This window comes from Piliocolobus tephrosceles, chromosome 17 (genome assembly GCF_002776525.5).
Source record: "Piliocolobus tephrosceles isolate RC106 chromosome 17, ASM277652v3, whole genome shotgun sequence".
Lineage (NCBI taxonomy): Eukaryota > Metazoa > Chordata > Mammalia > Primates > Cercopithecidae > Piliocolobus > Piliocolobus tephrosceles.
Window position 1 is genome coordinate 67,556,395 of NC_045450.1, and position 25,172 is coordinate 67,581,566.

The 25,172-nt window shown below is 40.5% G+C and overlaps 1 protein-coding gene across 1 annotated transcript in view; it reads left to right on the forward strand.

The window, feature by feature from the left end:
• The window catches only part of CDH13 (cadherin 13), a 1,108,439-nt gene that overhangs the window by 225,066 nt on the left and 858,201 nt on the right, over positions 1-25,172 (forward strand). The window contains exon 2 of the mRNA XM_023226862.2: positions 10,136-10,247. Coding sequence (XP_023082630.1) covers positions 10,136-10,247 — 112 coding nt within the window. The remainder of the gene's footprint in view (positions 1-10,135; positions 10,248-25,172) is intronic.

The window sequence follows — 25,172 nt, forward strand, 5'->3', positions numbered from 1 at the left end:
AAAGTTCACTGACACTAGTAAGGTTCTGGGAAGCTGGCAAGCTTCAGCTGGTGAGTAACATCAGTGAGAAAATTAGTCCTGGAGTTGCAGCTAATTATCTTGAAGCTATTGGTAAAACTGGGTTCAGGTTACAGCAGTCAGGCTTGCAGAGATTTACGTTGTTGGAGCAATGCTTCGTGTCCCTTGTTTTTTTTCTCTGGCTTCTTGGCTTTGTTTTAGTTGGGTATGACAAGAATAACCCAGTTTGTAGGATCAACTTTCGCCTTGACAATTCTACACTCAGCAAGTTTATCAGTGCTGTTTTTCCAACGGTATGTGATCAATTTGTGTCTCTGTCTCATGTTTTGGTAATTCTCCTGGTTTCTTTACTGTTTTTAAAATTATTACTTTGTCTGTTTTGCTGATCTCTGGCTAGTGACCTTTGATGTTACTATTGTGATATTTTTTTGGTGGGGGGGGGGCATGAACTGTGCCCATATAAGATGCCAAACTTAATTGGTAAGTGTGTGTCCTGACTGTTCCACCAACTGGTCCTTTACCCATCTGTCTCCTTCTCCTCCAACCTTCTTATTCCCTGAAACACAGCAGCATTGACGTTAGGCCATTGAATTAGCCTACAATAAAGCACGTTCTTTGCCTCTAAGTGTTCAACAGAAAGGAGGAGTTGCACGTCTCTCTCTTTAAATCAAACCTAGAAATGATTAAGCTAGGTGAGGAAGGCATGTCAAAAGCTGAGATAGGCTGAAAGCTAGGTTTCTTGTGCCAAACAGTAAAGTTGTGAATGCAAAGGAAAAGTTCCTGAAGGAAATTAAAAGTGCTATTCCACTGAACACATGAATGATAAGAAAGTAAGACAGCCTTATTGCTGACATGGAGAAAGTTTTCGTGGTCTGAATAGATGCTCAAACCAGCCACAACATTCCCTTAAACCAAAACCTAATCCTGAGCAAGGCCTTAACTCCTTTCAATTGTCTGACGGTTGAGAGGTGAGGAAGCTGCAGGAGAAAAGTTGGAAGCTAGAGGTTAGTGTGTGACGTTTAAGGAAAGAAACTATCTCTATAACATAAAAGTGTGAGGTGAAAGCCGGGTACAGTGGCTCACGCCTGTGATTCCAGCACTTTTGGAGGCCGAAGCAGGTGGATCATGAAGTCAGGAGAGCAACACCGTCCTGGCCAACATGGTGAAGCCCCGTCTCTACTAAAACTACAAATATTAGCTGGGTGTGGTGGTGCATACCTGTAATACCAGCTACTTGGGAGGCTGAGGCAGAAGAATTGCTTGAACCAGGGAGTAGGAGGTTTCAGTGAGCTGAGATTATGCCACTGCACTCCAGCCTGGTGACAGAGTGAGACTGTCTCAGATAAATAAATAAATGAAATAAAAAGTGTGAGGTGAAGCAGGAAGTGCTGATATAGAAACTGCAGCAAGTCATCCAGAAGATCTAGTTAAGATCATTGATGAAGGTGGATACATTAAATAATAAGTTTTCTATGTGGTTGAAATACCTTATACTGGACGAAGATTCCAACTAGGACTTTCATAGCTAGAGAGAAGAAGTAAAGGACAAGCAAACTCTTTTATTTGGGACTAATGCAACTGGTGACTTTAAGTTGAAGCCAATGCTTAGTCACCATTGCAAACATCTTAGGGCCCTTAAGAATTAAGCTGAATCTACTCTGCCTGTGTTCTGCAAAAGGAACAACAAAGCCTGGATGACAGTACATCTCTTTACAACATGGTTTATTCAATGTTTTAAGCCCACTGTTGAGAACTACTGCTCAGAAAACTATATTCCCTTCAAAATCTTACTGTTCATTGACAATGTACCTGGTCATCCAAAAGTTTTAATGGAGATATATAAGGAGATAAATGTTGTTTTCACACCTGCTAGTATAACTTCCATTTTGCAGCCCATGAATCAAGAGAAATATTGACTTTCAAGTTTTATTATTAAAGAAATAAATTTTGTAAGGCTACAACTTCTCAAGATAGTGATTCCTCTGGTGGATCAGCACAAAATGAGTTGAAAAGTTGCTGAAAAGTATTTACCATTCTAGATGCCACTAAGAACATCTGTGATTCCTAGGGGGAGGTTAAAATGTCAAAAATAACAGGAGTTTAGAAGAAGTTGATTTCAGTCCTCGTGGATGACTTTGAGAAGTCCAAGACTTCAGTGGAGGAAGGAAGTACAGATGTGGTCAAAATGGCAACAGAACTAGAATTAGAAGTAGAGCTTGAATATGTGTTTGAATTGCTGCAAGCTCATGATAAAACGTGAATGGATGAGGAGTTGCTTCTTATGGATGAGTGAAGAAAGTGGTTTCTTGAGTTGGAACCTAATCCTCCTGAAGATGCTGTGAAGATTGTTGCAGAGACAATAAAGGATTTAGAATCGTACCTAAACTTAGTTGATAAAGCAGTGAGAGGACTGCTTTCAATTTTGAAAAAGTTCTCCTGTGGGTTAGATGCTACCAGATAGCATCACATGCTATAGGGGAATCATTCATGAAAGGAAGAGTTGATAGATTGGCAAACCTCAAGGAAAACCTTGTTTTCCTAGTTTAAGAAATTGCCACAGCCTCTCCAACCTTCACAACCACCACCCTGATCAGTCAGCAGCCATCAAAATGGAGTTTGAAGGTTCAGAGAATCATTATCACTTTTAGTAACAAAGTATTTTTAAATTAAGGTATGTACTTTGTTTTTAGAAATAATGCTATTACATACTTAACAGACTACATTATAATGTAAACATAACTTTTATATGCACTGGGAAGGCAAAAAGTTCACGTGACTCACTTTATTGTAATATTCGTTTTATTGGTATGGTCTGGAACCGAACCTACAGTATCTCCGAGGGATGCCTGTACATGCAGCTTCCTTATTTATAGTTTGAGGAGAGTATGTTGGGTAGCATCTTTTAGAAATAAAGTCTAGGATGTTAGTTTCAAGTTTTGTATGAAAGCAACAATAAGGCCGGGCTCCATGACTCATGCCTGTAATCCCAGCACTTTGGGAGGCCAAGGTGGGGGGGGGGGGTGCAGATCACGAGGTCAGGAGTTCGAGACCAGCCTGGCCAACATGGTGAAACCCCATCTCTACTAAAAATACAAAAAAATTAGCTGGGGGTAGTGGTGGACGCCTGTAATTCCAGCTATTTGGGAGGCTAAGGCAGGAGAATTGCTTGAACCTGCGAGGCGGAGGTTGCAGTGAGCCAAGATCACACCACTGCATTCCAGCCTGGGCAACAGAGTGAGACTCCATCTCAAAAAAAAAAAAAAAAAAAAAAGAAAGAAAAAAAGAAGGAAAGAAAAGAAAGCAACAATAGGACGGACCAAACTAAAAGCAGTCTCCCCTTTTACGTCCCCAAGAACTACAAAATCACTCGGAAGTGTCTGTGACCTTAATGACCAACAAGGTGTCTGGTGTTCTGTGTTCCTGGGGCTGTAAAACACCAGGAATATTTTAAGGAGGTCAGACTCAGCAGGAGCGTGGATGACATGAGTTTATACACACAGTGAGTACATGCACATGTGTGTACATGTGTGTGTATGAGTGTGCATTCTCATGTCCTGGAATGCTACATTGCTTCATGCTGTAGGCAGTGTGCCTTTATAAAACCTTCCAGGACTCTGAGCTTGTGCTCTTTGGAAGGATAAAGAATCAATCAAAATACATTGCTGTGATATTTTTACATCCTGCAAGTATCCTTTCTTCCCCACAAATCTGAGACCCTCCAAACTGATCTCAGTACACTGACTTTAACAAGAGTAAACCAGAAGTGTTTTGTGGCAGGGATAAAGTACTATCCACTCACACTAATGACAAAAAAGCAAAGAGTTGGAGATAGGAAAACAGCAAGGATCCCAGAGACACTAGGGTGTTGGTTTGGAAAATACCTTTTTGGAGCTGGTTTAAGAGGGGATGGAACCTGAGAGTGTTCCCAACCTGATAAGATAATTATTTGTGGCAGGAAGTTTCTCTCTTTATTTGTGGCTGCTTTGGAGATAGTTGTGTCACGTTTTTCTTCAATCTTGATGCTTCTCACTGGTCTCTGGGACATATCTGTGATGTCAGTGGTATCAAAGACTTTGGCCCCCTTGTTCCATGGATGTTTAGTGTACAGTCAGCTTCTGTAACAAACAATGCCAAATCTCAGTGACTTTGTACAGGGTTGCGTGGATGTGTCTTGCGGGGCAGTTCTCCTGAGTCACTGTCTTCTGTGAGTGACTGATTCTGGGCTCTTTGTATTGGATGACTCTGCCACCTTGGGAGTCCTTATTTCCTATTTTCATGGATAGGAGAAGAGAAGATATCATGCAGGACATTCAAGGGCCATGTCTAGAAAAGATGAGAATCCTTCCACCCTTATTCTGTTGGCCAGTGCTTAGTCCCATGGCTAAAATTGTAATGGAGCAGCAGCACCAGGTCCTATTGTGACAAGTAGCCAGAGACTAATCTCAATGACAGTTCTTATAGCTCAAAGAGGTATTTGCAAAATCTAAAGCAAAGGTTGCCAACTCAAATGCCTAGACATCTAGGCAAGTGTTTAACTGAATTGAGTGAGCAGGAACAAGAACAGGGAGTGGTGCTGAGAAGGAAAGCTTGGAGAGGGGCACTCTCCATAACATGACAATTTAACTTGATGACAGACTTCTCTGGCTAAACTAACCACATCTACTGGCCACATCCATCCCGTACGCTGCCAGTTGGCAACCCACAGTATGGGAGAGAAAAAGAAAAAAATCCTTTCTCTGGAAGCGAACTCCAAAGTTGGCTATATTCTTGAATCAGTACCTGTCAGGATAAACAAAAACCCTTTCTTTTTAAGAAAGTTCCGTACTGCAGCAAATAAATGGAAGCTAAAAAGAAAACCAGGTATAAAGAGTGTGATTTAAGAATTTACTGTCTCAGGCCGGGCGCGGTGGCTCACGCCTGTAATCCCAGCACTTTGGGAGGCCAAGGGGGGCGGATCACAAGGTCAGGAGATCGAGACCATCCTGGCTAACGTGGTGAAACCCCGTCTCTATTAAAAATACAAAAAATTAACCCGGCGTGGTAGCGGGTGCCTATAGTCCCAGCCACTAGGAAGGCTGAGGCAGGAGGATGGTGTGAACCTGGGCAGTGGAGTTTGCAGTGAGCCAAGATCGCGCCACTGAACTCCAGCCTGGGCGACAGAGCAAAAAAAAAAAAGAAATTGCTGTCTGTGCATAAATTTAGGGTGGTGGCTCCTGCATGAAAGAGAGATCTCTGAGCTACTACTTTAAAGGATGCTTGGTGACCTACGAAGGTAACACAACTCAATAACATCAGGCACTGATGTTCTCATTGTGAAGCTGATCCCGAGATGCAAATGCCCCCTGATCTTCTACTGTCTGATTTAGGTCCCTGCTATATCCCTGTGCGTAGCCTGAACAGTCTATTCACTGAACAGTTTTATAGTAACAGCAAAAGTAATAATATGTTGGTAATATTGTCAATGTCTACTCTGGAGAATATCAGTGAATCCTGAATATGGATTTAAATACAATACATACAAATAACAATAGCAAGCATTTATTGAGCAAGTACTATGTACCAGGTACTACTTAAGGCTCTTTACAATAATTAACTCACTTAATCCTTATAACTTGTAAGATACCATTACTCCTGCTTTTCAGCTTAGAAAACTGAGACACAGAAGGCTACTTGCCCAAGGATAGCCCACTGGTAAATAAGATTCACCCTGAGCCAGTGTAGCTTAGACCTGTGCTAATAGTCTGTCTGAAAAATGAATCTTTGTAGCAGACTGATGTTGATTTTTAGATAAGAGAAATCTTTTGTAAATCACAGAATTTGATTATTACTGTACTTTCAAAGGTGTCTTGGTTACCTCTCATTTGTTAGGTACTCACTGATGCATAAATGGACAAAAATGTCATAGAGGAAGACTATGATTGCCATGGTATTAAAGATAAATTTGGAATGATGCTCAGAGCATATAGTCTAGAAAACTTTTAGAGGATTTGGGGAAAACTATGTCCATATAACATATGGTAATATTGGAGAAAGGGCTTGACTGGTTTGGGAGTAATGTCCAAATACTAATTCTTACAACAATGAGGGGTGCTGCTTTACTGCTTTACATCCCATTACCATACTTAGTGTGAATGAAATTGAAGAGTGGATATCCGTGGCAAGTTCAAGCATAGATACTGTTTTGAATTCTCTTAAGAAATCAAAGGGCAATAGCAGTAACTAGAACATTCTACAACTATTGACTGGTAAGATATTTAGCTTTTGGGGAAGTCCTAAATTAGCCTGGAATCATTTTTAAATGCAGTTTTGTAATATCAGTGATGTGTTACATGAAACTCAAAGAGCCACAAAATAATTCATGTGTAAGCGAAGAGTGTGTTGGTTTAAAAGATGAGCCTGCATTCTTCTCCCTTTACCCAGATAATTCTTAATCATCTTTGAGATCCCAGCGGAAATGTCTCTTTTGTGGTTTTGCTTTCCTTGATACCCTAGATGAGGTTAGACTTACCAATACCCCAACTTCTACATGCTCCTAAAGAGATCTATATTTTCCTTTCAAGTTAAATTTTAATCTTGGTGAATCACTTAAATTATGATTTGTTCATACCTCTTTTCTTTTTGAGACCATAATTATATTTAACAATTATTGACTCCTTGTCCTGTGTAGCTCTTTTCTCATTGCTTTGGAGAATGTGTGGCAAAGTCCTCACTGAATCCTAGGAGTCTAATAGGTATTTGTGAATGAATAATGCATGAGGAGTGAGTAAATGAATGAATGATTTGACTAATGCTCACCTCACTAAGTCACCCCTGGCCCAGCAGTGTACTGTGTACCTTTGTGTTACAAATCATTTAACTTTAATTTTGCTTGGTAGGTGAAATGTCCCAAGAATTTGTAAAGATAAAACTGTGCTTTTGGGTGTTCTCCTACTGCTCCCCCACTCGTTAAGAGTCAGCAGCTGGAAAAAGGTTCATTTTTGTTTTTCTTTGTAACTCTAGAGGAATCCTGAATGAGCCCTGCCAAGTAATCTCAGAGACTGAGCCACAGATAGACAAAGATGGAGAACACACAGCGCACCCGCAGAGTGCTGTTCTCATCACTAACTGTGCTTTCTCTCAGTCCTGGCTTTTTATGCTCAGGATTCTGGGAGAAATTTCACCTTCCTTACTTCCTAAGGGATATCCAGTTTCCTGGTCTGGGAGCTGAGAGCAGAATTAGCCAATTAGAAGGTTAACACATAATTGTAGGCACTGGGTGTTTGGAGACGACCCTTGACCATCTGCTAGTTAACTGAATTAATATTGGCCAGTTCTAGATTTTCTGCTTGCAAAATTGCCAGCAGATTTTTCTGACTCCTGGGTCTGCGTTCTGTGTATGTGCCACTTGGGATGCCAGCATGATGATTGCTTTCAGAGTGATCTAACCGGAGCCTGCTCTCAAGACAAGGGAATCCATGATCACAAGCGGAACCGTACAGATGCGGGACCACAGCATTCTTTTCCCTTTGATTTGAGGGAGATGATGTTGGTCAGGGTGATGACTCCCCCATTTCCATTTCTCTGATGGCGTTCAGGCCAGCCACACGGTGAACCTCTTGAGATTGATTCTTGCTCCCTTCTTTGGGGTTCAGTGCATTTCAGGGGGCTGATATTTAGAGAGAAGCCCTGGTTCCACAGCTTCCAACCTTTTGACACTGCTTTGAGTTCTCTGGTGGGGATGATAATGAATTTTCTTCAACTGTCTGTGTGCAGTGGTTAGGATTTTGCGGTCTGATTTTGAAGTTTTGTTTTCTAAGAAACAGACACAGAGTAGAGGATTTGAGTGCAAGTAATTTGAGTGACGGCAGAAACTGGTTTAAGAAAAATACTAGTTGGATGCAGTGGCTCATGCCTGTAATCTTGACACTCTGGGAGGCCGAGGTAGGTGGATGACTTGAGCTCAGAAGTTCGAGAACAGCCTGAGCAACATAGTGAAACCTCCTCACTACAAAAAAACAGAAAAATTCGCTGGGCATGGTGACTAGTGCCTGTAGTCTCAGCTACTTGGGAGGCTGAGGTGGGAGGGTCGCTTGAGCCCAGGATGTTGAGGCTGCAGTGAGCCATGACTGAACTCCAGCCTGGGCAACATGGCAAAACTTGGTCTCAAAAAAAAGAAGTTTTGAAAGTTAAAAAAAATAGAAAAAGTACGAATAGGGAGTGAGGAAATAAGTCAAGGAAGAGAAGGCAGGTAATGAATGTGAGTTATCAAGCCAGATACTCTGGTGGACATTGGCTCTCAGTCCCAGGTGGAAACTGGGAGACAAAAATGCATATCTCCAAGTGATCTCACCAGAGGGGTAAGGGAGTTGGGGTATTTACATACCATTTTCCATCAGTTATTGGTTAAGGGCCACTCCCAGGATGTTAATTTCCAAACACTCTCTTCTGGCACTATGTTCAGATAAAATACCCTTCCACAAGCTTTAGAGACATATCTCAGATGAAGAAAAAAAAAAAATGCAAAGTCTTGCACATTGACACAGAAGGTCTGAGGGGAATGGGTAGGGCTCTGACAGAGTGCCTTTCAGGACACTTGAGCCTAGAGTCAGATGCTGGCTGCACCCATTTTTTTTTTTTTTTTTTTTTTTGAGACGGAGTCTGGCTTTGTCGCACAGGATGGAGTGCGGTGGCCGGATCTCAGCTCACTGCAAGCTCCGCCTCCCAGGTCTACGCCATTCTCCTGCCTCCGCCTCCCAAGTAGCTGGGACTATAGGCGCCCACCTCGTCGCCCGGCTAGTTTTTTGTATTCTTTAGTAGAGACGGGGTTTCACCGTATTAGCCAGCGTGGTCTCGATCTCCTGACCTTGTGATCCACCCGTCTCGGCCTCCCAAAGTGCTAGGATTACAGGCTTGAGCCACCGCGCCCGGCCAGGCTGCACCCATTCTAACTGTATGATCTTAGGCAAGCTTATTAACCTTTCTAGAATTTTGGATTCATCTTCTATAAAATATACCTTATAACAACACATATTTCATAGGCCTGCTGTGGAGATTAAATTAGATTATGTATATGGTGAGTTTAACACAGTAATTACCAAATAATAAGGGCTCAAAAATGGTAGCTTTCATTTAAGTGTTATGGAGCCTCTTCTCTGTCCCCGGATGTGTGGTAGGTGCTCAGTAGAACTGGTGGTTGGTTGTGGCTGGGAGGTAATCCCTGTTTTTATGGGGTTGTAGCCTTTGCATACTAAACCTTAAGACCCTTTCTTATTTCACTAAGTTACACCTTGTCCAGGAGAGAGCCACTTACATTCCATACATTATGTTCCAAATCATGTAACCTAATTTTTTGACCATTGGATGAAGTGTCTCAAGCATCTACAAAGACAAAACTGTGCCTTTGAAAGCAATTGTAAATTTTAAGTTTTATAGTAGCCAAGTTTACAAAAGGAATAAGAAACTGATGACATTAATTTTAATAACATATATTTAGCTTCATATGTAAAATACTGTCATTTCCACGTGATTAATATAAAATTATTGACTATTTTACATTCTTTTCCTTATTTAGGCAACAAAATCCAACTTGTATCTTATACTTACAACATGTCAATTTCAGACCTATGACCTTTAAAGTACTGAGTAGCCACCAGTGGCTCATGCTCACCATATTGGGCCACAGTGAAGGCTTAACAGGCCCGGGTTTCCTTTTAGAACTAAATTCCAACAGAATAGTTACATTTTCTCTTTCCTCCTCTTCATAGATGACAATGCTTCTTTGCTTATATAAAAATGAAGTTGGTTTTAGCTTAGGCATCATGGAAAATTGACAGTTTCTGTAATAAAATTTCACACATGGAATCCATGGTGAGAATCTTAGCAGGTGTAAAAATCTGATGAAGTTATTTCTTTAACTGCAACTTAATGGAAACTGCAGCAGCTGTTCCATTTGCGTGTTCTCCAGATATCAGTGCCAAAAAGAATTGTTGGCAGCCACTGGAAAAGTATCAACTTACCTCTTCATTTGGGAAATGAAATCAAAACCTCAGCTTATTTCTAAAAGTTGCAGATTTGGTGAAAGTGAGCAGGGCAAACACATAAGCCGCTATTAAAATATTGATGGCTTCGGTTTTCTCAGGTGCTGCTGCTAACATCTGCAGAAGATTTGGACTGCACTCCTGGATTTCAGCAGAAAGTGTTCCATATCAATCAGCCAGCTGAATTCATTGAGGACCAGTCAATTCTAAACTGTAAGCAATGTCACTCGAAGATGCTTTTAGACTCTGCTCTTATTTGAATTTACTAATGTTTATGACTGTGTCTCAGGATGTGGTATTTTCTAAACTAAATGTTTTCTGATTATTTTTCATATGTAACTGCTTGACCCAAGATAGAAATTCTTGAATTAGGGCCTGGTCAACTTAGAGGTTAATAGAGTGATATGCATCTCTTTTTAGTATTTTGTCATCAGTGGGTATTTCTAGACTGCTCTCAGAAAGGGGGGCTGTCAGCCTCCAATGAGAGTTCTACACTGTGCAAAGGAAATGAAATTCATTTCCCCTGGGCAGACCCCCAAGAGCAAAATCATTGCCTTCTTGCAGATTGCTGTTCTACCTGTAGTTTCTCATACATAGCATTAGATCAAAATAATGGTGAGAGTATCACATTGGCTTCTGGGAATTTTTAGACGTAGGAATCAAAAACTCTCATTCTTAAGGCTAACAAGATGGTCTTTAGAAAGATTCAAAACTTCTACTGATTATTCTGTGGATTAAACTCAAATCCTCCCAAATTCCAATTGATTTATTTACAATATGCATCCCTCATATCTGTGGTTATGATCTCTTTCTATTTTTAATGTCAATATCGTATTGTTTTATCTTTAAGAAGTGTTAGGGTACATTGCTAAATGCATAACAAGTACAGTATCAGTACAATGGAATTTAAAATTAATGGTAGACAAATAAGCATTTAATTATAGGCTCTTGAGTACCTTGCTTAACAGTTGGAAATGAAGAGTATGGAAACAATTGATCTAAACTGATCAGATGCAGCCAGGTGTGATGGCTCACGCCTGTAATCTTGCCACTTTGGGAGGCCAAGGATGATGGATGGCTTGAGGCCAGGAGTTCAAGACCAGTCTGGGCAACCTGGTGAAACCCCATCTCTACTAAAAATACAAAACTTAGCTGGGCATGGTGGCACATGCCTGTAGTCCCAGCTACTCGGGAGGCTGAGGCAGGAGAATCACTTGAACCCAGGAGGTGGAGGCTGCAATGAGCCAAGATCGCACCATTGCACTCCAACCTGGGTGACAGAGCGAGACTGTGTCTCAAAAAAATAAAATAAAATAAAGTAAGCTGATCAGATGCTCCAAGGTCTTTGCAAGGAAGGTGATTCCACATTGGCTCTTATGATCTCAGGTTTGCTTTTGACACTAGCGAAGTTCCTTCAGTCCTATGGTATGTGGCTAACAAGTTTAAAGGAAAGAAAAACAAAGGCACACTGGACTGGATTGTTCTGTGAGGCTGGGACACACTGGAGGAGTCGAAACACATTAATGAAGACGCGCTGTTGAGCATCAAGGGAGCTGTCCAAGGTGAAGCCTGTGCACCTCCTGATGAAATGACGCCAATGAAATTGTTTCAATAATTAGAGTCTGTAATGACAAGGTGCAGGGCTGGCACAATAAGTGAATTCCAATATGTGATTTCCTGCTAATTTGGTCTCTGAGTGTGACTCCTGGGTCTGGCCATCAGGAACCCTCATTTGTCTTTTCATTTTTGTATTTATCAGAATCAATATATTTCAAACAGAACTTGATTTGTGAGGACCATTTTTCTGGCTCTCCTCTCCTCTCTTCCTCTATCTTCCTTTTATTTTTTTTTTCTAAGTGATTATCCCAAATGGCATCTATGTTAACATGCTTGGAAATGCGAAGCTACCCTGAGTATGGAAATTAATAGAGTTGGTATGCAAAGCAGACCTATAAATGTGATTGCTTCTGTAATCTTCACGATACCAAACAGCTTTTAATTCGCTGCTGAGAAGCTGGAAACAATCATACTATGGGGGTTCTTTTTAATTTAAAGTAGGCCATACTGTACATTCCAGTATCACTGTTGTGTGTGTATGTATGTGTGTGCACGCACGCTTTAATCCCCTAAGTAATTAAGTGGGTTATGGTTGTTGGTTCTGGGTAAGCTAGTAAATGCTAAATGGGACTAGGTTGATTATCAATGATAACACGTTCAGAAAAAAGTCAGTGACATGAGAATTGAGAACACTTAGATTTTTATGGTTGTGTATGAGTTGTTGGGTAAGCAAAATTTGAGTAGCCCCTCTCAGTGAAACCGTATGTCCATGTATATTACTAGGGTAAAAAAAAACAAATACAAAGCAGATATGGTTAGGTACTTTCAAGTTCATCTCAAAGCAATGAACATATTATGAGTATAGAGCCTGCAGATAAGGTTAATTGTGCCTAAATGAGGAAGAAAATTGTCATAGACTTGAGAATGCCTATTGAAAATAGTTTAGGAAAATCTGGATTTCCAGAAGTAGTAGCAGTGCTTTGCTTTCTTCCACTTGCAAGTAGAGGTAAAAAGCCCCAAATATTCAATAAACTTTTATACCTAACCGACCAATATTTTCAGCCAGTCTCGCTCTCCTTTCTCTCTCTCTCATTCTCAGTTTATTTTGTGTATGTCCTATAATGCAAAACAAAAACCTTCTGTCTCTGAAAAATGTGATTAATCAAGAAACCAATGAGTGATGTGCGCTATCAAATTGAAGACTCTACTGGCACAAGGCTAAATCTGAATGAAAAATGAAAAGAACCAAGTAGAACCAGAAAATTTAAAATGCATAGATTCCGTTTTCCAAATCATTGTATACCAAAGATCCAGGAAATGGTTAGGGATATTTTAGTCTCATCTAAATATAGATCAGTGTTGTACACAATAAGGAAACTAGATTAGTAGCATCATCTTGTGCCCTACTCATGACATTTGCACTTTACATTTTTCCTTTATCTTTGCAATATTTAAGAGCTTTGGTTACCAATCATTGTGAACTTTTGTGTTGCAGAGGGTGTAAACACGGCACAACCAATCAATTGATGTCTACACTCTTCACTCTTCTTTAAAGTTGTCTGAAAGTGCTGTCTCTTTGCCTGACAGACATAGTATATCTACCCCTACCTTAGACTTGTATTCATCCAATTCTGTGTTCAGCTTTTAGCAGGTTATGGGGAATGTGTATTCTGTGGATGGCTTCCTGCTGTCTTTGTTCAGACCGTAATATTTCCTTTTATCCTTTTTCATCTTCCTCCTCAATTTTCAATGACTTATCTTTTTCTACTTTAACTGTTACTAATGGTCACCTCCACTCCTTTTATTTCCCTAATATTTTATTCACTGTTATCTCTGATACATCTTTCTCTCAGTTGTTCTAAAGCCTTTTATTTCCGTCACATCTGAATCACTCTTTATTCTACTCTCCTTTCCACTAACTAGACTTGCTTTCGTCTTGAAAAAGCCATTTTTCAACAAGCTGCTGGGATCAAAACATAGCATTCGGCTATTTCTTCTAACATAACCAGGGGGGCTCTTCGCTGCATCTTTCAGAGAATGATGCAAAGCCCCCAACTCATGAAAACTTGCGTAAAACTTTCTTGGCTTTATCTCTTTCTTGAAAGTTTATCTGGGAAAACGTGATTCTTCCCATTTTTCAATGAGAAATACAGAAAGAAAGGAGAAATCAGCTTAGAAGGCAACAACTCAGAAAGGAGGCATCCATTTAAGGTCTTTGAATTCAGAAAGGAATCTGTAAAAAGTTTATGGGAGGGGTTTTCTAGAGGTCTGGCACACACAACTCCCTCAAATTGCCCAGCATGGTAGCTCTTGCTTTTCCCCAAACATGACAATTGTGTGATCTGGGAGCTACAGAATTGGACAGCAACCCTGGTTACATCCTGACACACAGAACAGAAGATCCCCAGTCTTAGAAGAATAGCTGTCTTGGGCAACTGACCAGCCACCCAGCTAGGATGGGAAGATACCAAGTGATAAAATCTGACTATCCTATGATCTGCAAAATTATAAAACAGAATAGACTGCTTTGCTACCATCAGCTCAGACAGATTTTTTCAGCAAATATAAAAATGTGTGGTCATTGACTTTGTTAGGAGAAACCATACCCTTGACCTCCAGCCTCTATTAGTAGGGGATGAATCCAGTCTTTGGTGTCCAGAAGGGGGACCCTCATTGGCCACATAGCCACCATTAGAACTATACTTTTTTTTACCCTGTTAATTCTTTATGGATCACTCCTCTTAGGCCACCCACATGCAAACACAGACATATAGATACAGAGAAAAATTGCAGCATCTAAGTTTACCTACAATACAACTTGCATCACATGTTTAGTAAAGAACTTACATTAACCAGAGCACGCTAGGCTAGGCCATGGTGTCAAACAACCCCAGTGACTTAACACAATGAAAGTTTATTTCTCACTCAGATCATGCCGATGCAGTCGGGCTGGTCTCCTGGGTAACTCTCCTCCCAGTAGTTGCCCTCCATGCAAGAACCTGATGGCTGAGGCTACTTCCAGCTTGGTCCTGCCATCTTGTAGCTTCTAGCTTTTGTCACTGAGCTGGCAGACAGGGGAATAAGAAAGACTATGAAGAGGTCACTACATGTGTTTAACCACCTCAGCCCCAAAGTCGCATGTATCATTTCTGCTCACATTCTGTTATAAGATGTAGTCATGTCGCCAACCTAACTGCAAAGGAGTCTGGCAAACAAGAAGAACACATGGGAATTGATGTGCAGGATCACAGTCTCTACAAAGATCCTAACAAAATGATGTTGCCTATATCAGAAAGAGACATAAATAGAGACAGAAAGGGACCACAAGGGAGCCAGCTGTCTCGGAGTAACCAGGGCCTACATAAGATGAAGTTAGTCAGTTCAAGCAGAAAAGCAAGGTCGTGCACCTGTGACTATGTCCTGCTTTCCTTAGTAGAGAAATCTTCCCACTGAACAGAATTAGCTTCTTAGAAACACTATAAGCCCCTCACTTTGTGCCGTCTTAGAAACACTAGGGGAGAGACCGCACCTACTTGTGGTTCTAGTAAAGATGGTCTCTAGTTGTTTCCTCCAAATGTTTACAATACTGTGGTTAAGATCACACAGTTTTAAACTCATATCGACTAGAATTCAAATGTGCACACGGTCATCTGTTAGCTCTGTGACCATGAGTGAGTTATTCAAATCCTCCAAGTTTGAATTATCTCATATCTGTAAGAAGAATAATGGCAGTCCCTGCTTCTAGAGCTAATGCATCTACTGATGGAAAACATGCCTGGAACATAATGGAAACTGCTATTATTATTGTCATTATTATTATTGCTGTTACTATTGTTAGTATTACTTTCATGCATAGACCTCAGCTAGATCCACTTTTCTTATAATGGCCATCTGAAATTGGCTTTAAGAAGAAAAATCATGTTGGCCATTATAAATACAAACAGATGAAGAAGCGACTACTTCTAGGGATTTGAACTGCATGGACCAGTATTTTTTAAATCCTAGATTGATGAGAGTGTATTTAAAACAATTTGCTAAGACTGAGTATGAATTTTTTAAAAGTAAGTAAATGAAGAGAGGGAAAAACACTACCGCCATTTACTTTTGCCAGGCTTTTCTTTTAAAAGGTTACTTGGCATCCAAAACAAACATAAAAGGAGTAAAGACTAGTTACAGAAGAAAAGTCAGTTCTTTGAGTAAATTTTGCTTTGTGAAAAATGCACCAAATATTCTTATTTACTTCACTTTTGTGGAAACCATGGATCTAAGGGATTAGGTTGACGTCACCTGTTTTGCTCTTGACTTTTCTGATACTTTTCTGAAGTTTTAATATGCTAATGTTTCTGAAGAGGCAGGCGTAGTTCTTAGGAGACATTTTCATGAAGGGACTCCTGTCCATGTTGACAAAAGAGAGTGAGTGTTTCTAGATAATGTGACAAGCATATGCATATTAGGAAATGTATTAGCCTATTTTCATACTGCTATAAAGAACTGCCTGAGATTGGGTAATTTATAAAGGAAAGAGGTTTAATTGACTCTTTAATTGACAATTCAGGGTGGCTGAGGGAAGCCCTCAGGAAACTTACAATCATGGCAGAAGGTGAAGAGGAAGCAAGGCACCTTCTTCACAAGGTGGCAGGAAAGAGAAGTGCTGAGATAAGGGGAAGAGCCCCTTATAAAACCACCACTTCTCAAGAGAACTCACTCATGATAATGAGAACAGCATAGAGAAAACTGCCACCATAATTCAGTTACCTCCAACTGGTCTCTCCCTTGAAACTTGAAGATTATGGGAATCATGGGGATCACAATTCGAGATTTGGTTTGGGTCGTGACACAGAGCCAGACCATGTTATTCTGCCCCTGGTTCCTCCCCAATCTTATATCCCTTTCACATTTCAAAACTAATCACACATTCTTAACAGTTCTCTAAAGTCTTAATTCATTCCAGCATTAACCCAAAAGTCCAAGTACAAAGTCTCAACTGAGACAAGGCAAGTCCCTTCCACCTACAAGCCTGTAAAATCAAAAGCAAGTTAGCTGCTGCCTGGATACAATGGAGGTACAGGCATTGGATAAATACACTCACTCCAAATGGGAAAAAATGGCCAAAACAAAGGGTCTACAGGCCCCATGCGAGTCCAAAATCCAGCAGGGCAGACACATCTTAAAGCTCTGAAATGATCTTCTTTGACTCCATGTCTCACATCCAGGTAACACTGATGTAAGAGGTGGGTTCTCCATGGCTTTGTGGGGTACAGCCCCACTCTCAGCTGCTTTCACAGGCTGGCGTTGAGTGTCTGTAGGTTTTCCAGGAGAACAGTGCAAGCCATCAGTGGATCTACCATTCTTGGGTCTGGAGGATGGTGGCTATCTCTCACAGCTCCACTAGTCAGTGCCCCAGTGGGGACTCTGTGTGGGTGTTTCAACCCCACATTTCCTTTCTGCACTGCTTTAGCAGAAATTCTTCATGAGGGTTCTGCCCTGCAACAAACTTCTGCCTGGACATCCAGGTGTTTCCCTACAGCCTCTGAAATCTAGGCGGAAGTTCCCACATCTCAATTCTTGACTTCTGTGCACCTGCAGGGCCAACACCACGTGTAATATGCTGAAGCTTGGGGCTTGCACCCTCTGAAACAATAGCCTGAACTGTATTTTGGCCCCTTTTAGCCATGGCTGAAATGCGGGGCACCAAGTCCTGAGATGGCACAAAGCAGCAAGGCCCTCGACCTGGCCCATGAGACCATTTTTTCCTCCTAGGCCTCAGGGCCTGTGATGGGAGGGGCTTCCTTGAAGACCTCTGACATGCCCTGGAGACGTCTCCGTCTTACCCACCACCCCTGCTGCACCACTGACTTGGTGATTAACATTTGGCTCCTTGTTACTTCTGCAAATTTCTGTAGCTGGCTTGAATTTATCCCCAGAAAATTTTTTTTCTTTTCTTTTCCATCTTCAGGCTGCAAATTTTCCAAACTTTTATGAGTGCTTCCCTTTTAAACATAAGTTCTAATTTCAAATCATCTCTTTGTGAATACATTAAGCTGAATGCTTTTAAGAGCACCCATGTCATGCTTGAATGCTTTTCTGCTTAGAAATTTCTTCTGCCAGATACCCTAAATCACCTCTCTCAAGTTCAAAACTGTGCAGATCTCTAGGACAGGGGCAAGATGCTGCCAGTCTCTTTGGTAAAGTACAGCAGGAATCACCTTTATTCCAGTTCCCAACAAGTTCCTCATCTCCATTTGAGACCACATCAGCCTGGACTTCATTGTCCATATTACTATCAGCATTTTGGTCAAAGCCATTTTACAAGTCTCTGGGAAGTTCCAAACTTTCCCACATCTCCTGTCTTCCTTTGAGTCCTCCAAACTGTTCCCAACCCTGCCTGTTACCCAGTTTCAAAGTTGCTCCCTCATTTTTGGGTATCCTTATAGCAGCACCCCACTCTACTGGTACCAATTTACTATATTACTCTGTTTTCTTTTCTTTTTCTTTTTTTTTTCTCTTTTTCTTTTCTTTTCTTTTTGAGATGGAATCTCACTTTGTTGCCCACGCTGGAGTGCAGTGGCACAATCTCAGCTCACTGCAACCTCCGCCTCCTTGGTTCAAGCGATTCTCCTGCCTCAGCTTCCTGAGTAGTTGGAACTACAGGCATGCACCACCATGCCCGGCTAATTTTTTGTGTTTTTAGTACAGAGAGGGTTTAACCATGCAGGCCAGACTGGTTTCAGATTAGTCTGTTTTCATACTGCTATAAAGAACTGCCTGAGACTGGGTAATTTGTAAAAATAAGAGGTTCAATTTACTCACAGGTCAGCGTGGCTGGGGAGGCCTTAGAAAACTTACAATCATGGTGGAAGGCAAAGAGAAAGCAAGGCACCGTCTTCACAAGGAAGCAGGAAGGAGAAGTGCCGAGATAAGGGGGAAGAGCCCTTTTTAAAACCATCAGTTCTCGTAAGAACTCACTATCATGAGAATGGCTTGGAGGAAACCACCTCCATGATTAAATGACCTCCCCCGATCTCTCACTTGACATGTGGGGATTATGGGAATTATGGGGATGACAATTCAAGGTGAGATTTGGGTGGGGCCACAAAGCCTAAACATTTTAGGAACATATGTTGGCATGCAAGCTTCTGTGAGTGTGGACCAGTATGGCCTCCCTGGCCCTAATAACAGACGTTTACTGTGTGCTCCCTAGCATGTTGAGGGCCACCCTGAACCTCACAACAGCTCTTAGGGGAAAGGTACTCTCATCTGCTCATTTTACGGGTGAGGACATTTAAGGCTAAGCTAGGTGAAACAATGAACCTGAGATCATACTGCTTATAATTGGTGGTGTCGAAATTTGAACCCAGGATTTTAGGGCACTGGCTTTTATCCAAAGCTGTCTGTCCTAGTGTCTCTTAGTGTTTTTGATGTTGGTGGTGATACATCAAGGACGTTTGCCACTTTATTTTCCCATCACTTTTATCAACCTGGATGAGATAGAGAGAACTGCTGCTGCTGCATATTTGTTGCTTTTCATAGACAAGCTCATCCTTTCTCTGTATTGTGGAAGAATTAGCTTTTTCTATTTTGGATGGACCCAGGGCCAGATTGTCCATGACCCTTCACTCCTAGCTTTCCACCCTCTCTGTGAATTTCTTTCACCAAGACGTTGCTTGGTCATGCCACCATGACACTGACCTTGGTTAGCAGACAGGTCCTCCATGGAGTGTGTGGAATCGCATTAATCATATTTGTACTTAACACACATGAGTCATGGCTTTTGAGGGTGCTTTTAATTGACTATAAATCAAGCAAGGAACTTGAAAAATGAAGGCAATTAATGAAAAAGCATGTGAGAGGTGTTTTGCATCCTAAGGGAGGAAATACATCGTCAGTGAATTAAATGTCAAAACAAAGGCTCTTTTGACACTGCTGAAAAGATTTCATTTGGATAGTAATAAATGGATGAACTTTCCAACCTCACAGGTGGAGAAATGCCTGTTTCCTGAGTTCAAGCTGACTTAGGCTTTTATCGGTCTACATTCTGTATCTTGAGAACTTCCTAGGTTCTTTTAGTTTTGCTTTCATTTTTTGTGATTTTTAAAAATAACAATGATAATTCCCTTTACATTTTCTGGTCATTCTTCACACATCCTTTACATACTTCATACAAGCTTGTATTTACTTTCAGGTTGGGAGACTGATTAATTGTTCAGTGAGGTTATATAATGTCACCTGCACTGCAGTTTGGACAGAGCTGGACAAGGTTGTGGTATCAAGTAGTGTATTTGTTTTAATCTGTTGTGATGTGCCAAGGAAAATTATTCTGGTATTGCCTAATTCACTCTATCATTATGAAGTTGACGTTACATCAGGTCAGAATGTGGACTCCTATTTACATTAATAAGAGTTTTTCCTATATTTGAACAGAGCTCCATAGAAACGTAATGCTTTTACAGGTTTTCCCTTCCCTTCTACCAACTTATTTGTATCAATCTAGTAATAAGTCAATAATAATGATTAGGAACCTCATAAATGCATTATCCTACCTACCTAACAAGTGTGAAATATTACAATAAAATGACATAGGATAAGAAATGAACATATGTACACATCAAAGACCGATATAACAAAATGTTTAGAGATCCTTCCGTTGGACTTGGGTCCTAACTTGTTCTTTAAACAATGGGAAACACAAGAAGTAACAGAGTGAGAAGTCCTTCCTAGATGAGGAACATGAACACAGGTGGAGTTCCCTTGGCCTAAGTTTTCTTAACAGTAGAATGGAAGAAATAAATAGACCAGAGGTATCACACTGTCAGCCTTTGGGCTAAATATGCCTCATAGATATGTCCTGTTTGACCGCTCAGGGTGTGAATTTGAGGTGTTTGATAAAAGGAATTTGTTATTAACATTTAGAATTTAACCTTCAGAAATTGCCAATTTCTGGGCAGTGTTGCATCTTCAGAGCATAGACCTCAGAGGTCGGCTGCCTGGGTTCAAATTCAAGGGCGATCCTTTACTGACTAAGTAACTTTGGCAAGTTGGGAAAAACAAAACAGAAAAACTCCCTATGATTGTATTTTCTCATCTGGAAAATTAATATTATAATGGCAGCAATCTCAACAGTTTATTTTGAGGACAAAATATTAATCTATGCATGATAACCATAATATTGTATAATAACAATAATTATTATTATTATTTGAGATGGAGTCTCTCCCTGTTACTCAGGCTGGAGTGCGGTGGCACAATCTCAATGCACTGCAACCTCTGCCTCCTGGGTTCAAGCTATTCTCATGCCTCAGCCTTCTGAGTAGCTGGAACTACAGGAGTGCACCACCACGCCTGGCTAATTTTTATAATTTTAATAGAGCCGAGTTTTGCCATGTTGGCCAGGCTGGTCTTGAACTCCTGGCCTCAAACAATCTTCCTGACTCGACCTCCCAAAGTGCTGGGTTAGACATGAGCCACTGTGCTCAGCAGGAATTTTTTTTTTTTTCTTTTTAAGCACAAGTGTAGTAGTGACAAGTGGGGAAGGGGTAGAACAAGGAGTTTGATCTGTAACTTTATCCTTATTAAAATACCAATGAAATTCTTTACAGAAAAAGAAAAAATAATTGTAAAATTTATATGGAACCCCAAAAGACCCAGAACAGCAGAAGCCACCTTGAGCAAAAAGAACAAAATTAGAGGTATCACGTTATCTGACTTCCAGTTATACTACAAAGCTATAGTAACTAAAACAGTGTGATACTGGCATAAAAACAGACACATAACCAACAGAACCAAATAGCAGACCCAGAAATCTATGCATTTACAGTGAACTCATGTTTGACAAAGGTCCAAGAACATACCTTGGGGAAAGAATAGTCTTTTCAATAAATGCTGCTGGGAAAACTGGATATCCGTATGCAGAAGAATGATAATAGAGCCCTATTTCTTGCCATATACAAAAAGCAAATCAAAATGAGTTAAAGACTTAAATCTAAGAACTGAAACTCTGAAACGACTATAAGAAAACATTGGGGGAAATACTCGAGGACATTGGTCTTGGCAAAGATTTCTTAAGACCTGAAAACTACCAGAAACTAAAACAAAAATGGGCAAATGGGATCGTACCAAGCTAAAAAGGTCCTGCACAGCAAAGCAAACAAATCAAAATGAAGAGACAACCCACAGAATGGAAGAAAATATTTGAGAACCACCTGTCTAATGAGGGATTAATAGCCAGAATAGATGAGGAAGTCAAACAACTCAATAGAAAAAAATAATTTCATTAAAAATGGGCAAAAGATATGAACTGACATTTCTCAAAGGAAGACAAATGGCTAACAGGTATGTGAAAAAAAAAATGCCCAACATCACTAATTATCAGAGAAATGCAAATAAAATGTATGTAACATATTCTCTCAACTGCAGTTAAAGTGGCTTTTATCCAAAAGACGGGCAACAATGAGTGCTAATGAGGGTGTGGAGAAAGGGAAACCCTCATACACTGTTGGTGGGAATGTAAATTAGTTCAGCCACTATGCAGAGCACTATGGATGGGCCCCAAAAAACTAAAAATAGAACTACTATATGACCCTACAGTCCCACTGCTGGGTATATATCTAAAAGAAAGGAAGTCAGTATATCAAAGAGTTATCTTCAGTCCCATGTTTATTGCAGCACAATTCACAATAGCCAAGATGTAGAAGCAACCTAAGTGTCTATGGGCAGACAAATGGATAAAGAAAATGTGATACATATACACAATAGAGTACTATGTAGCCATAAAAAAGAATGAACTCCTGTAATTTGCAAAAAAAAAAAAAATGGACGGAACTGGAAGACATTATAATGAGTGAAATAAGTCAGGTACAAAAAGACAAATATTGAATCTCCTCACTCATATGTGAGAGCTAAGAAAAAAATGAACTCATGGAAATAGAGTGGAATGATGGTTGTAAGGGGCTGGAAGGGCACTGGAGAGGGAGGATAAAGTGGGGTTGGTTAATGGGTACAAAAATACAGCTAGAATGAATAACATCTAGTATTTTGTAGCATAACAGGGTAACAAAAATTGATAATTTATTGTATATTTTAAATACCCAGTAAGATGGAATTGGAATGTCCCTAACACAAAGAAATGATAAAGGTCTGAAGTGATGAATACGCAGTTACTCTGATTTGATTATTACACATTGTATATCTGTGTCAAAACATCATAGCTACCCTATAAAAATATACAACTATTATGTACCCATAATGATTTAAATCATTTTTAAAAATATTAATCTATATAAAGGGTTTCGAATAGTAGCTGGCCTATAATGGCCCCTGAAATATTAGCTGTCGGAAACAGCATAGGGATAATTGTAGCTGAAAGCTTGCTATGGCCCTGAAATGTTTATCTTTCTGATATACAGTAGGCTTCCTAGTTAATTCTGCCTGTCCCACATGGGCATCTAAATTCACCTTCGTGAAGTCACTATTACTCCTAAGACTATGCATGGAGTCAAATGATGTTCCATAGAAGACAAAACCATCTTAATGTTTTTGATGCTATGTGGTTTCTATCATATCATTAACACTGTAGACAATACCTGCTATTCACTATCAAGGAAGCAGAAGACAGTGCTAAGAGGTGACAGACAGGACATGGGCTGGCTGGTGTTGATCAAAGACTTTGAAATCTGTTTTCAGTGTTTTGAATTGTTGATACAGGTAATGTACGAAAAGAGCACCGTGTGGTCAGACAGTGTGGCTGGCTTTCTTCCAAGTTCAGAGTAGGAGGAAGGTGAAAAGGATGAGTGGGCATGGCCCAGGCTGCCATGAAGCCATTTCAGAAGTCCTGAGATGGAGACAGTTTGTATATATATCAGAGGAGAGATGAACAGGGGAGATGGGAGTGTAATTGGGGAGCACTTGAACATGAAATAAGTGAAAGGAGAGCCCCAGGGAGACCCAGGGGTTGACACTAGCAGACATCTAAAAGAGGTTTTTCAAAAGAGAAGCAGAGTCAACTGAAGTCTATTCCCAGCTCTAACATTGACTTGCATGACAGTTTTCCTCCCTGGACCTCTGTTTCCTCATTTGTATAATGAGAGCATATGAGTTGGGCTATTTTGATTGTAATCAACAGTAACACAACTCCAACTAGCCTCAGCAAAAACATATAAAATTATCAGCTCACATGATTGAAAATTTCACAGTGTGAGCTGGCTTTGGAAACACTTGGATCTAGATGCTCTAATGATATCCTCAATATCACCCTTCATCCCCCAGCTTTGCTTTCTATAATATTGGTCTCAATCTTCACTCTCGGAGGGTTTCCCTCCAAGATGGCCACCAGCAATTCCAGTCTTTTATTCTTCTAGCTAAAAAACCAGACCGTCTGTTTTCCCAGTGTTCCAGCAAATATCTCATGGCTAACCGTCCTTGGGCCAACTTGGGTCATGTGCTTATCCCTAAGCCAGTTATTATATACAAGAAAATTCTGCACTTCTGTTAGCCAGGCCTGGGGAAATGGACATGCACTTCCCTGAAGGAAGGAAATGATGCTGGGCTGGCAAAAGCCAGACAGTGCATTCTAAGGGTATTGTGCTCTATCGCTAAGGTCCTGTTGAGTACTAACTTCCTATGACTACAGACTGAAAGGTCCTGTTGAGTACTAACTTCCTATGACTGCAGACTGTGCTCCATGCCTGAGGATTTTTAGAACCCAGCATACACACAAATGGAAATGTTTTTTAGGTGACAGGGGATGAGGACAGCCATCACGCCAGGTTTCTTGCTGGTGATGCTGGTGAGCAGATTGCTTAATTAAGACTATCAAATTCTAAGTGCTGCCATATGGCCTCGCTCTTCAACCTGTTGAGTGTCTTCACTCACATGGTTCTGGAGTTGGTATAAATCTGTTTCATTCCTATTTTCCTTTAAGGAATTAAGAATACAGGAACATACGGATGTTACAGGAGCATCTCCTAGTTGAAGGTATTAGAACTACATAAACTGGGCTGCTTAATAAGTAAGGCATCAAAATATAAATTGGGAAAGATTAAGCATGGCTTTAAATAGCCCGAGAAAGCAGAAGTTCTTATTATTCTGTTACAGGTCAAATATATACATATTCTAGTAACAGAGTTGCCCTCTGTTTGTTCTTTTCACCTTAATTTTCATGGAATTTTTTTTTCTTTTTGACTTGAGAGCAAAAGGGCAAGAGGTACAAATGCTTGCCAGTCAAAATAACCCCAAGGACTTTTGCATTTGACCAAATTCATTCTCCTTCTGGAGACAGAAATGGGGAATAGAAAAGGAAAAGATATATATTGGGTCCCTACCACTCATTAAGCCAACTGTAGAAGAAACACTGAATGGTCACCTAGTTTGTGCCAGACCCTGTGCTAAGTATAAGAGAAAAAGCTTGGAATCAGATAAAAGATGTGCCTCCTGCTCTGGAGCTTTCATTATACTGGAGAGAGAAAAAGGCAAACATGATATAATAAACCCTTGAGAACACAGGAAAACAGCACATGACAAGATGATGAGAAGTACCATGAAGGAAATAAGGCGAGGTCGTATAATAGAGATTTCAGCATGGCTGCT